General features: G+C 41.4%; 1 protein-coding gene across 2 annotated transcripts in view; it reads left to right on the plus strand.

The window, feature by feature from the left end:
* The window catches only part of Rcan2 (regulator of calcineurin 2), a 246490-nt gene that overhangs the window by 148519 nt on the left and 84173 nt on the right, over nt 1–13798 (plus strand). The window contains exon 1 of one of the 2 annotated variants that reach the window (XM_058573187.1): nt 8121–8391. The exons of the other annotated variant lie outside the window; for it this stretch is intronic. Within the exon in view, the coding sequence (XP_058429170.1) occupies nt 8305–8391 (87 nt within the window). The 5' untranslated portion in view covers nt 8121–8304. Of the gene's footprint in view, nt 1–8120; nt 8392–13798 lie in introns of those variants that run through there. 2 annotated transcript variants of the gene reach the window in all.

Raw genomic sequence — 13798 nt, forward strand, 5'->3', positions numbered from 1 at the left:
TAGACTGTCTGCAGAATGGATTAAAATGGGGTGAAATTATAAGCAGGACAAGTCAAGAAGCTACTGTTGATAGCCTCAACTAAAATTCTCTCTTCTTATAAAACAGCATTTTAATTCCTTCAATCATTCACAAAGCTCTTTACAGTCCAGCTTGTAATGGACAGAGGCTCCCACCTCTAATCTGTAACTCCACCTGGATAGTTCTACATTATGAGCTACTCATCGTTTCTCATACCTATGTATGTTATCCCTTGCCCCTTCTTACTTACAATGTCACCTCTCTGCTTTCTACCCATCTAAGAAACTAGAATACCTGTCACCTTCAAAGGTTCAGCAGAATGCTCCATCCTCAGGGAAATTTGTAACTTCATCCCAAAATTAGGTAGTCCTTCCCCTTTTCTAATACTACATGTTATACCCACATCATTTATAGAAAATATAATTTGTATCACATTATATCACATTATATTAATTTTAATTCCCTTCTACCAAGACCTCTTTGAAGAAAGGAATAGGGACTTATAATTTCTCTAGGTCCAGTGCCTAGTTTTTTACTGGACTCGTAGCACATTCAAAAACTCATCCTTGAATGCATGAATGGATTCCAATTGTAGGAATTCCACAGCAGAGGATTTTATAAAATATGAAATGATTTTAGATGTTTAGTTTGTTTGGAGAACAGAATGAGTACATAGGAACAGTTAGAGAAATAGGGGCATATATAGAAAATTTAAATTCTTCCAGTAGTGGGAAAGCAGTGAAGGTGGTTGAGCCTTGGGAATGACAGGGCAGAACTAATTATCATAAAGATAGAGTGTAGCTGAATAAGAGATGGGGAGGGCAGGGAGATGGAGTGAGTAGAAGGCTGATAGTGGACTTTCATTATTTTTTTGAGCTTCCCAGAATCCTAACACATTTCCAAGTTGGAGTAGCTTCCCTTCCATGACCTATGGTGGGGCTTAACAAACTGGACACCACACCCATGATTTAGAGTCTAGAGAGAATGACACAAAGTCAAGGGGACAGTTAGAGATTACTCATATCAAATGCTTTCCTCTTTCATTGAAGGCTTTCTTGATTTTTGTCAGTGAACAGCACCTTTCATCTCTTTAATAAACCCACCCTTGTCAGACCTTAACCATGCAGCAGCTCCCTGTCTCCTTATCTCTAAGCTAGTGGTAGCTAAAAATATTCAGCCAAGTTGATTTCCACCCTCATGAAGTTACTTTGAGATGTTCATTTCTTTTCTGTCTGCCCTCATCGCTTCCCAATTCAGCTTTCACATCACTGTTGGAACTCTTTCCAAAGCAGAGATGTGTTCATATTCTTTCCTCTCCAATATCAAAGTCTGTGCACCAGAGTAATTAAGAGTTTACATTCTGGAGACAAATCATTTGGACTAGGTTTTAATCAGCTTTTTAATTTAATTTAATTTTTACTGCTGTGACCCAAAGGCCTGACAAGAACAACTAGAAGAAGAAAGTTTATTTGAGGGCTCAGTTTCAGAGGTCTCAATCCGTAGATGGATGATTCTCTCTCTGTGCGCCCAGCGTAAGGCAGAGCATCATGGCAGGAGAGCATGGCACCAACTTGGGACGTGGAACCAGGAAGCAGAGGGAACTAACTTCAATCACAGGGAAAAAAAAATCCCCAAAGGCACACCTCCAATGACGCACCTCCTTCAGCTAAACCCTACCTACCTTCTGTTACCACCCTATTAATCACTACCAGGTGGTTAATGTTCTGATTAGGTTAAAAACTCTAATAACTGAATCATTTCACCTCTAACCTTTCTTGCATGGTCTCCTATATGAGCTTTTGGGGGACACCTTACTCATATCTAACCATAACTGGTTCTATCCAGCTCTATCAGTTGATATTTGAACTTGGGAAAATTACTTTCTCATCAGTTGGGCCTATTGCGGAGTTTAAATAACATCCTGCCTATGAATGCAGAGATCCTGGAAAAAGTTACCCGGGAATACATGAGCACCACTGGACCTCAGAAGCAGCTAGAAATGAGGACTCTGATGCTCCCTGGGCTTCCTTATTCCGTGTCTTTTGAATTCTGTTTGAATTTTCCTTCATTTTAAGGCATGTGGTTAAAAAACAAACAAACCAAAAATCATGGCCACCAATAGTCCAGGGTTCTGGCACCTCAGAGGTTTGGTGCTCTTGACTCCATTTGTGTTTGGATAATTCTCAAGAGAAGTCTGCTATCTTGGCCTGATCAGATAAATCTGCTGTGGGATGGGGAGGAAGAGTTGTTCCCAAGAATTCAATGCCCAGAAGACTGTAAAGCTGAACAAATTCCCTATTTATTTTCATCCTTATAATTTTTCAAGAAAACTGCACCATCTGATTCATATGTTGAGGATGGAAGAGGGAGATGTGTCTTCTTAAGGGATGGATCAGGGCAGGGATAAGACCCTTGAAACTAGGGAGGAGGGTAATGTGGAGAGGAAATGATGACGGCTTCTTCTGAGACTGCTTGGGTACTGGCTGTAAAGTATTTGTGGGACCTTATTCAAAAGTCAGTGCTTCCTGGGCAGTGGTGGAATAAGGACAGTCCTGAAGTCTGCCCAAGAGTATTTCAGTGGCCACTTAGTTGGACCTTCTTCAGAATGGGGGAGAGGAAACTGCATTCTGTGTCCTTCCTTCTCCCCTTTCAGTGTTCTTCTTCCTTCTCATGGGCTTCTCCTGCCCCCACCTCACCAACCTCATTGCCCAGAGACCAAAGACGCCTTCTTTTGCCTCAACCTCCCTTAGATTTACTTTTGTTTATTGGGTCCTATTTTATAGACTTATTTCTTGTCCCAGAAGTACACATTCTCCACTGCCTTTCAGAGCACAAGGATCCCAGTCATTCATTGATTCATTCATTCATTCATTCAACTCACCTTCACTGAGCTCTCGCTGTGCAGTCGACACCATTGTGGGCAATTGGAGATACAGTGGTGAATGAGGCATAGGAGCCCTTTCCTAGTGGAGTCTGCGATCCCATTGACAAGATTGATATGCAGATAGATACATAGCATCAATTAATGACAGGCTTGGAATGATAAAGTCCCCAAGGTGAGAATGTGTTTGGCATGTGACATCCATAGCCAAGTGAGGTACAGAAGAAATGCTGACAGCTCTTAACCACTTGAACAAATGCTCCATCTTGCTCTTAAGAGCAATGCAAACTGGAACCAATCATGTAGTGCATGTTTAGGACTTTTTGCTGGCTAGTATCAGAAACAACCTGAATTAGCTGCACAGAAAGTAGGGGGACATCAGTTAGGACAATGCTGTATGTACCTCTCACAGAGAGAGGTACTCTTAGCTGTGCCTAGAGGGAGAAAAAAATGTGAATCAGAGCTTCGCTGAGATGATAACATCTTACTAGATGGGCAGGTGTCTAATTCATCAGTTGCTGGTAGGGAAGCAAAATGGTAGGGCCCCTACGGAGGATTTTTTTTTTTTTTTTTTTAGAGCTAGAAGGATTACATGTGCATTTGCACTTTAACCCAGTAATTCCATTTCTACAGTGTTCTCCAAAGATGCAGTGACAAAATATCAAAAGACATGAGTAAAGTCTATCACAAAGAACTAGAAATGACCCTAATGTCCACCAATGGGTTATATAAGCTTTGGTACATCTACATAAAATACTACAAAGCTGTTTAAAAAAAAGAAAAGGACTAATTCCACATATACTTTGGAGTGATCTCTGTGGTCATTTCTTTAGTGATAAAAGTGTGACAGAACAAAAATGCTATTTATCTGAGAAATGAAGGAAACATGGTTGTATGTGTATTAGTAATTTTTAAAATGAGAGCAAGGCTAAATGATAAACCTGAGGGAAGGAGGAAAGGTGGTAGACACAGGGATAGAAACTGAATTTCTTTATAGATTTGTAGTTTATTTTCAACTTTGTAAATACTTTATATGATTATAAACCAAAATTAATTTTAAAGGGAAAAAGCAATCCTTAGGAATCTAAATTAAAACAAAACAAATTAACCCAATTTGGCATCTAGTTGGTGGAATAAAGGAAGCATTCCAAATTACTATAAAACATATTTTATGCATCCTTTATGGAGTATATTCTAAGGACAGAAAGAATCAGGGAAAATAAACCCTTCAACTCTTCCTTATGTGTATGCTGTGATTCTGAGGTTGTTGTTAATGTAGTGTAGGATAAGGCAAGTGACTAACGATCATGTTGGTAGATGCAAGATATGTGGTGTGGAAATTAAAGGGGATACAGATGTAAGACTGCTGAATTTCAGCAAAACCTGTAGTCCTGGTTTTGAATCAGAATTATCATTCTGAACATATGATGCGTGTTATCTTTAAAATGTATTTATATATTTCCCAGCTCTGTCCAGTGAAAAGACTTGTAAATGATTAGCAACCCAATATAAAAAGCACCTCTAAGTATATAGATTGTGATCTTAAAATAGGTTGAAATACTTACTAAATGGAACTGGGACTCCTTGGAGAAATGTGACTCCTTATCTGGGGCAGGAAATGAACAAGATGAGATTGGAACGTCTTGTCAGACCAGAAGGCAAGGTACCCTCAAAGAAGACTGGGATCTTGGAAAAGAACCTGGGATCCAATCTTGTTAAACTCCCACCAGCCAAAGACCGGCAATTTGAGCATCAGTAAGAAAAAATTACAATGTTCTGAAATCCATTAAATGGTGTCCACTCTGAGTTTATAATGATAATTTTAAAAAGAAAAAAAAAAAAAGAACTTCGATGTCCTTTGGGAGGCTAGTAGGAAAACAGGACATTGAATAAATCCAACTGCTAGTGAGTGAACTTATCTCAGCACTATAGGGAAAGGCTGCTAATGTCACAAAAGAGGGGCATTCAGGCATTACTCGCTGCTAAAAGCAGCACACACCGTGAAGTGATCTCCCCAAACCTCAGTCTCTTATGCCTCTGGATCTAATACACAGGACCAATAAGCAATGGAGAAACAGGTTAAATGACACTATATGGAGTTGATCAAAGTCCAGACTGAGGGAAATCTTGAAGGGAAAATAATGTGATTTCATCAGTAGCAACACACTATAAAAAGAGTAAAAAGGAAGATATAGAGGAGAACTCTGTAGATCAGAAGAGATAAGAGACACACAGTAATCTGGATCCCAATTTAAACAAGCAAATTGTTAAATAGGAAAGTGGGAAGGGAGGGGACAGCAGGATGGGGCCAAGGAATGAGGAGATGAGGTGGGAGATAAAAGAACATTGTGGTATAGTTGGAGGAGGAAGAGGAAGCAAGAGCGGCTGCACACTTGTTACCCTGCACCCTGGGTGGTGGGTACATGAAGGTTTATTGTGTTCTATTTATGAATATGCTTGAAGTTCTTAAAAAAAAATAGGTGGTCCTGGACACACAGAAGGAGCTATGCTGTTGGCAACCTGTAGCTATAAGGGGAACATCTGTGCTCATTAGCAAAACAGGTGTGATCACTGCCGCCACAGCCACCTCTGGGAAAGGAAGGTTTGCAGCTCCTCTTGCCCAGGTAGAGGTGAGTGCATGGGGTCAGCTGTCAGTCCTCTTAGAGAATGTCTGGCCTGAGAGCGGAGATGGCCACTAAGGTATCTATGTCACACAGCATCCTGTCCCTCCATGTGGTTGGTCGTTGAAAGAGCAATAGTTTGGTTACATCCCAGGAGTTTCTCCCACTTAAGCTGGAAAGAGGGCACTGCCAATTAGAGGTGCCAGGGCCCAGCTGTTGGAGAGACAGGGTTCTCTCTGGATTCACACGCAAATCCATCCTCCTGCAAGGGCCCACCTACCTACCCCTTAGATCAGGAGGCATCTCTATTGGTTTGAGTCCCTCTACTTGCCTTTAAGCTTCATCCATGTATTTATTCACTCATATTTCATGTATTTATTAGAATACCTCAGACATCAGGCATTTTAGCCCCTGCAAATATACAACAGGAATTGGAAACACGACAAGTCAGAATTTTTCTTTTCAGCTAGCTGATAGGCATTCATGAACAGGCCACTGCTGTGAAACCATACAAGGTAAATTTTAGGACATGACATGGTATAGGAAAAATATTTGTTTTGTTCCTCGAACAGATGCCAGTGGTATTCAAAGTCATATTCATCTCTTTTATGTACCTTACATTTTGGCTATGTTCACGTATGGCTAGGCCCCGTTTACCTTCTCACAAACTTGGCCTGGCACTTCATAGCTGGCCAGATAGAGGTCCTCCAGGTTTTGTTATCTGGCTCTTGCTTCCTTGTGTACTTCAGGCTTCAGTTAAATTTAACACTCAATGTGCCTTGTTCCAAGTAAATTCTTTCTTTTCTGTGGTCATTTATAGTCTTCTCTTCTTAGCAGACAAAGAAATGAGGAGAGCCTTCCAGCTAAATTCTTATCCAGGTCTCAAGGTCAAAGCAGAGGTCACATCCTCCTCCTACACTGCTAATCTGCCATCTGAACGTGGCTTCTAACTGCAGCATTCGTTGCTCTTTTCCAGTTGCTCCCACCAAATGTGCTCTGTACCTCTGTAACCACAGCCATCACTGCTTTGTCATTGTATAAGTGTTGTCTCCATGTCTCCCTGGATTTTAAGCCCCCTGAGGATGAAGTTTGCTTTTTCATCACTTACCCCTATGAGCATCTGTGCAGAACTTTGTACATAGTTATCATCCAGAAAGTGTTGAGTTACATATATATGAATATGACTTTTATTCCCTAGAGTTCCCTAGACAATATAGAAATCTCTCTCTCTCTCTCTCTCTCTCTCTCTCTCTCTCTCTCTCTCTCACACACACACACACACACACACACACACTCCATAGCATTTAGATTGTTTCATCAGTCTAAATTTCTGTATTTGTGGACTGATCACCTTTAGTATGGAAAATGCCTGGTTGAAGGTTGGTGCTCAAATGTAATACAGTGAGGACTAATCACAAAGCTTCACCCTCAGTATGCAATGTCTACTTACTCACAGCATGTAAAATTGAATGCTCTGTCAAATCCTCTATGAGAAAGGTACCAACCTGTTATAAACTATGGTGCTCCTGCAGCTACTGAAGATGTTCTGGGGATAGATCCTGCTAGAATGTTAGTGAGTTCTATTGGAACTTGTATAACTCACGATGAGATTAAAACCAATCTGATGTCCTCCCTCTGCTCACTCTGAAAGGAGGCTATTCCTGTTTGATGGATTTAGACATTAAACACAAATTGCTGTCTTGTGCCAACCATTCTGCTAAAGTTTCAAGATGGGAAGGTGAGTTATCCATGACCCTGCCCTTCAGGAATTCACAATCAAGAAAAAGGCTGAGAAAGCAAAGGGACATACTCAAAAGTCCCAGGCAAAGTCGGGCCCGGAGGCTTTGACAATGACCCACATCAGTGAATTTGCCCATTATACCGGGCCATCTGTCCCCTGGGTGAGACGTTTGCTGTAAGTCCTTTTCACACACGGCCTGTGGTTTGAATGACCTTGGAGATGGCCTGAAATCCCGAGCTTGCAAGGGTGCTTTTCGTTACTGGTCTGCATTTATGTGCTTCAAATAGAATTTCCACAGACCTCTAATTATCTCCTCTAACCAGGCTGCCTGAATGACTGACGACCAGCTCTTTAGTCACTCCAAGAATGGATTTCTATTCAGTCCATGCCCGGGATGTATTAGGATGCCCAGAACATGTGTGTCTGCTCCGAGTGGCACAGAGCAATTAACAGAAGCCAAGCAATTTACAAAATGCCCCAACTTCCTGCTCCTCTCTGAGGCAGAAAACTGTCAAACCTTAACATCAGGAGGTTCATTTGCAGAATTACCCTTACCCCTCCCACCAAAGCAGAACCTCTGGTGTCAGATTCTCCCCCACTGCTTTTTGCAGACATAAGCACTCGGCTGAAACAACAGCTATGACTCAGTTCCTAGCTAACGCTGCCTGAATTGATTTAGTCTGAGTTCAGATTTAGCACATAATCATGTTCAATTTGCTCCACTGCACTGCCTAGAGATAAAAGGCTTGGAGAGAGAGAGGGAGAGGAAAAAAAAAAAAAAAGCTTCAGCTTGTGTCAGTCTTTGTGGTGATGTCATTGCCATGAGAGAGCCGGGCCGTTCAGTTCGTTACTCTGCCGTGCTGCCTCAGACGCGGAGGACTGCGTGCGTGCAGCAGGAGCAGGCTCCAGGTGCCCGAGCCTCCAGCCCATCCCCAAGCAAGGCAGCACCCAGCCTGGCCACAGCAATATCCACCTGGAGGCTCTTCCCTTCACTAGCTGCTCTGAGGTTGCCTAACTCTTTACTGAAAATTCAGAAGGGGGAATGCCAGCCCCTAGCATGGACTGTGATGTTTCCACTCTGGTTGCCTGTGTGGTGGATGTCGAGGTCTTCAGCAATCAGGAGGTTAAGGTATGCACCTGCAAGCTGGTTCTTCATTGTTGCTGTTTCTAAAGCTGCTTGGCAGAGCCTATTTTGCTTAAGGAAATAAGACTTTGGTTAATAGTTTTTAGCTCCTGGTCTGTGCTAGAAATGCATGTGGTAAGTACACAGCTATATTAATCAGAATAAGTTAGAAGAGGGACCAGCCTGCTATTTTTGAGTGTGATAAGATTTGCCATTGTCCTTTTTTTTTTATTATTTTTCCCCGCTTTTTTATTAGGTGACCCCTGGTCTTCTCTTTCCCAGGAGACATGTTTTCATATTCTCCGATTGTATCTTTGTCAATAAGGAAAAATTGTCAGTCTTTAATGTTGAGAGGGGTTTTGAATCAATGATTAACCAAAGAAAGCACCCATAATCACCACCACATTCAGGATACCCTGACAGTGGGACAATAGCCCCTTCATGGCGTGTCACTTAAATATCCTGTGCTGCGGTCTTTAAATTGAACAAAAGCTGTCCTACAGATGGCAGATTCAATCTCTAGCTCCCTGGAAATTGAAGTTGGGGAGCAGCCGCCTAAATTTTCTTTGTCAGGCAAAGGAAGCAAGTCATTTTCCTTGCCTAGTTGTTCACAAAGAAAGTTCAGGCAAAAATAAATTTTGCATCGTAAGGCTTAGCATTCCACACACTAGACCTCACCGAACGTCTGCAGCAGTTTTGAAATTTCGGTGGGTAACAGTCCTTTGATAGTCGTTCTCAGTTCTATTTTTCCATTCAGTCTTATGAAAAAAATTCTATGCTTATAAAGTGTGAATTTTTGTCTTAGGTTTAGTAAATGAGCAAGGTGAAGCACTTTGAGTTCACTCATACACCATACACACACACACACACACACACACACAATCATTTGTTGTGTGTTATGAGGAAGAAAAGGGAAATTATATTGCATAATCATTTACTATCCATGCTTTAATCCCTACTGATAGGAAACGCCTGAATTTTTAATTATTGAGGATTCAGGTGACACCTTTGTACCTTCCAGGTGGGGATTTATGTGTTACCAGCATAACACACAGCTGTGTCATTCAAGTCTGTGGTTTTGAAATGAATTCAATAATCTGGTTTGTTGTTGTTGCATATTTGAAACATGTGGCTCTATATTTCCCAATTCTTATGCCAGTACTGTGGAAGTGTCCACCACCTGTCATTTGAAGGTTCACAAATTTGGAATATAAAGGTTTAGTGCTGCCTGTGTCTATCCAGAATGAAAAGGTGCATCCAGAGACCCACAGTCCTGACAGTTCTACTTGCCATGAACACTCCAGAAGGGAGGGCAGTCATCAAAGCCCCTCCAATTCAGAGTCAACATAAAGTCCAGTGTGGGCACCTGAGTAGGGACATCTTCCAGTAACTGCTGGAGTAACAGAGCAAAACTTCACAGTTCCCTTCCATCCTCCACAGTTCTGTTTACACACTTTCTCCAAGAACATCCTAAGATATTCTCAGCTCTTTTTGTTTCAAGAAACAATCGTGAGAAAATATTTACTAGAGACCTGGGATATACCAGGCATTGGGCTTATACAGAAAGGAGTTTAACATATGCTTAGATGATCTGTGTAGAGACATAAAATCACCACTGACCCAATATTTTTTTTAAAGACAGAGAATGTTTTATAGAATTAAAGGGATACAAAGTTTTTACAGATGGTTGTATTTGAGTGATTGGGATGGCTTCGTGAAAAAAAAAACAAAAACAAAAAACTACCTCTTGAACCTGAACATGGTGGATTTTATGCAGAGAGCAGGAAGGCAAACCATCCTGCAGTCGGGTGAGTCAACCCATTTGACTGCAGTATGTTTGCTGTGAGATCAGAGGGGAAGTGGGGAAAGGAGATGATCAGGGCCGGATAATGAGGCAGGTGATGCTGTTCTTCAGAAATTTATGGGGTTTTCTGGGAAGACTTCCTCCAGAAAGATGGATAACACGTTCCTTCTGCTGATAGCTCTGAATCATGAGGGACTTGTTACCTAATCTCTGTGCCTTAGTTTTCTCATCTGTAATGTGGGGATAATAGTAATCCCTACCTTATGGTTTAGTAGAACTAAATTATACATGTTAAAAAAGGAACACGCCCGGTGCCTGACTCCTATTCAGTGCTTAATAAATATAAGTTGTCACCATCATCAGCATTGTTATCTTTTTAGACACACTCCAAAAGTGATAGTTTACTTTTGTTGATTTGTTGGAATGTCCCAACTCCAGCTGAGTTTACAATAACTCTCCCCAACAAAGTGTTTTCGCTCCTACCCCACCCCTCACCACTCACACACTAGAAAACATGATCCTCTATTTTAGATACTTAATGATGTCATGGCTTTAACAATTATCGAGCAAGAATCCCTTCTGTGCTCATAAAAGAGGGAAAATGAACAAATTCATGTGGGCCAAAGAGGGGTGTTGAAAAACCTGTAAGCTCCTTGCTCAAAATTGACCATCCTTTATTATTGTGAAGAGATTCAAATGTAAAATTCTGGGCACCCAACAAATTTTCCCAAAGGTAACCTTTTTTTTTTTCAGTTGCTAGTTATAGAAAAGCAGTTGAACCAGGAGGTCTTTTCTTCAAAGTCTTTAATATTTGATGTTGGTGAAAAGGGAGGCCTGTGGTAAGAGTCTGCCTCACCTGCCTGTTTCTAGCTTACTTGATCTTGGGCTTGTTCATGGTGTTATAGATGTATAGCCCCCTCAGGGGAGCAACCATACCAGGCAGATGCAACCAGAGGTACCTTCACAAGTGCATTGGTTTGCATGAAGTGGGTGGAGACGTGCAAATCCTAGAAAGTCGTCCTGTGGTAGGTTTGAGCTGGTTTCAATGGGGACCCCTTCAGTTCCAGTTTCCCAACTTTAATCAAAGCTGCTGTAACAATAATGCAAAACAAAGGAGGATATTGGGCCAATAGAGTTCCACCATGTTCGTCTTTCTCTGGAAATTCCACTGGTATTGTGAACATAGCTGTCTATTTTATAGCATAAGAGTGATTGGAAATCTCTAGAAATTTGAATCACTAGAAGGAAATGATAATGAAGAGCTGCAGAGAGAGCGAATGAAAATATGAATGTGTGCAGGATTGATTTTTCTCCAGTATTCTCATATTTTTGAAATTAGTCTTTTGAATTCTCTTCCCAATTCAGAAGAAGCCAAACCATTGGAAACATGAAAGGGATCCAAAGATGGTTAATGAAATTTACATTTCACTTTATTCCAGTGGTTCTTAAACCAGATTTCACATTGGCATCCCTTGGAGAGCTTTTAACAATGTTGATGATGTATAGGCCCCATGCCCAGAACTTCTAACATAACTGATCTGAATGGAGCCCAGGCACAAATTATTATACCAAGCCAGGGACTTATCTCTTCTAATCACACGTGGGTATAGGTAAGGTCAGTCAAGAATTGCCAAGAGTAAACTCTATTTAAGCACTGTGATTCCAATCCCCCAAATTTAGATTTAATATATGCAGTTTTAGAAGCAATATCTCTGAGCAGTCAAAAGTGTTGGGACTCACCGAACACGGATCAGTTCACCACACCTGCAGTAGCTCTACCTGTTCTAAGCTGACACTCTGATCTACTGCTAGCTGCTGTGGCTACCTGGAGCAGAGGACTCCCATTCCTCCAGAGGGCATCCAAACCTGGGTGTCCCCTCCCTGCCATGATGGTTTCCCATACAGAAGAAAATGTAAGTGCCTTCTCTGTGTTGGAGGGCTTTTGAGTGGTGTCCCAGGCATCCAGGCTCATCTCTGTGGATATCCATATCTCAGAAAGCTCCTTTACACTCACTAGAGCAGGCAGGAAACATAACAAGTCTTACAGGAAGTACAGCCATTCCAAAGATACTTTATGGTTGAGACATTTGCTCATTCATTCAGAAACTTATGTGGAGCACTAACTCCCAGGCAATGCTCTGGGCACTAGGAGCCGGACCAGACGGGCATCCCTTCCCACATGGAATGCACATTCTCATGTGGGAGTCAGTGCCCATAAACAAATGTACACTGTGATTTCAGTTAGAGATGAAGGCTATAAAGAAAAATGAAGCACAATGAGGAATGTTGGTGAGAAAGGAGTAGCTACTTTTGAGGAGCTGGCTAGAGGAAGCATCTCCGAGGAGGTGACAGTTTATTAAATGTCATTGTTCCAGTGTCAGATATCTAAATGAAGTGAGTGACAAAGCCATGTATAGATCTGAGACAGAATCATTCTGTGTGGAGGGAATGGTAGGTGGGAAGAGACCATCTTATCGGCTATGTTCTTACCCAGCCCCCCATCTTATACTCATTGGGGGACCAACTGAGGCTGTAACTGTCCCATGCCATCATTTTCAGAAAATTATGCTTAACATAATTATCTCATGCTGCCACATTTTTAAACCTGTTGGATGTCTTGGTAAATGGGAAAATATTAGCAGAGGTTTGTTTTCAGGAAAACAAGTCATAATAATGATTCATATGCATGGAATCTTAGGGTTGTTATATAGACCAAGTCTTTCCTCTTCTGAAAGGCCAGGGCTTTTTTCCCCCTTAGTTTTATTTTTAATTAACATAATAGTTGTGCATATTTGTGCATTATGATGTTTGCATACTTATATTGTACAATGCTCAAATCAGGGTAACTTGCATATTCATTATCTCAAACATCCTTTCTTTGTGGTAAACATTCAAAATCTTCCTTTATAGCTATTTGGAAGCATAGATGCATTATAGTCCCAACTATGCCATAGAACACCAGAGCCAGCTCCTCTTATGTAACGGTAAGATTGTACCTGTTGACTAAGCACTCTCCATCCTTCCCTCCCCAGCCTCGGGTAACCATTTTTGTACTCTCAACTTCTGTGAGATTAGCATTTTTAGGTTCTACATGTGAGTGGGATCTTGTGGGATTTGTCTCCGTCTGGCTTTACGGTACTTAACATAATGTCCTCCATGATCATCTATGCTGTCACAAAGGACAAGATTTTTAAGGTCACTCATAAGTCCTACTTTCTCTCCTCTGCTTTTGAGCCTTTCCCGATATCCTCCCAATCCATGTGACCTTGGACAAGTCTCTTAACCTTTCTGGGCACACTATAATTATGCTGAGATAAATACTGTCTTGCATATTCTCTATTCTATTTTGCACAGCATTCCCGGTGACTGGCTCATGTTCTATCTCTGTCATGCCATTGTGTGAGTTAGTAAAAGACCAGTGCATCATGTCCACTCGGCACAATGAAATATCTTTGTCATTTGAACCACTGGAAATTTCAAATCCCTTGCTTTGTTTGTTCAGAGCAGTAGGAGGAGTAGGAAGAGGAGAGAGAAGTGACCCAGGGGAATATGTGGGTGCTGGATATCAGGAATTGTCTTGAAATTTGTGGGTATCTTTCAGGCAAGCTG

This window comes from Marmota monax, unplaced genomic scaffold (assembly GCF_021218885.2).
Source record: "Marmota monax isolate L192 unplaced genomic scaffold, Marmota_monax_Labrador192_F-V1.1 WCK01_AAM20220418_F8-fsc00187, whole genome shotgun sequence".
NCBI classification, from domain to species: Eukaryota; Metazoa; Chordata; class Mammalia; order Rodentia; family Sciuridae; genus Marmota; species Marmota monax.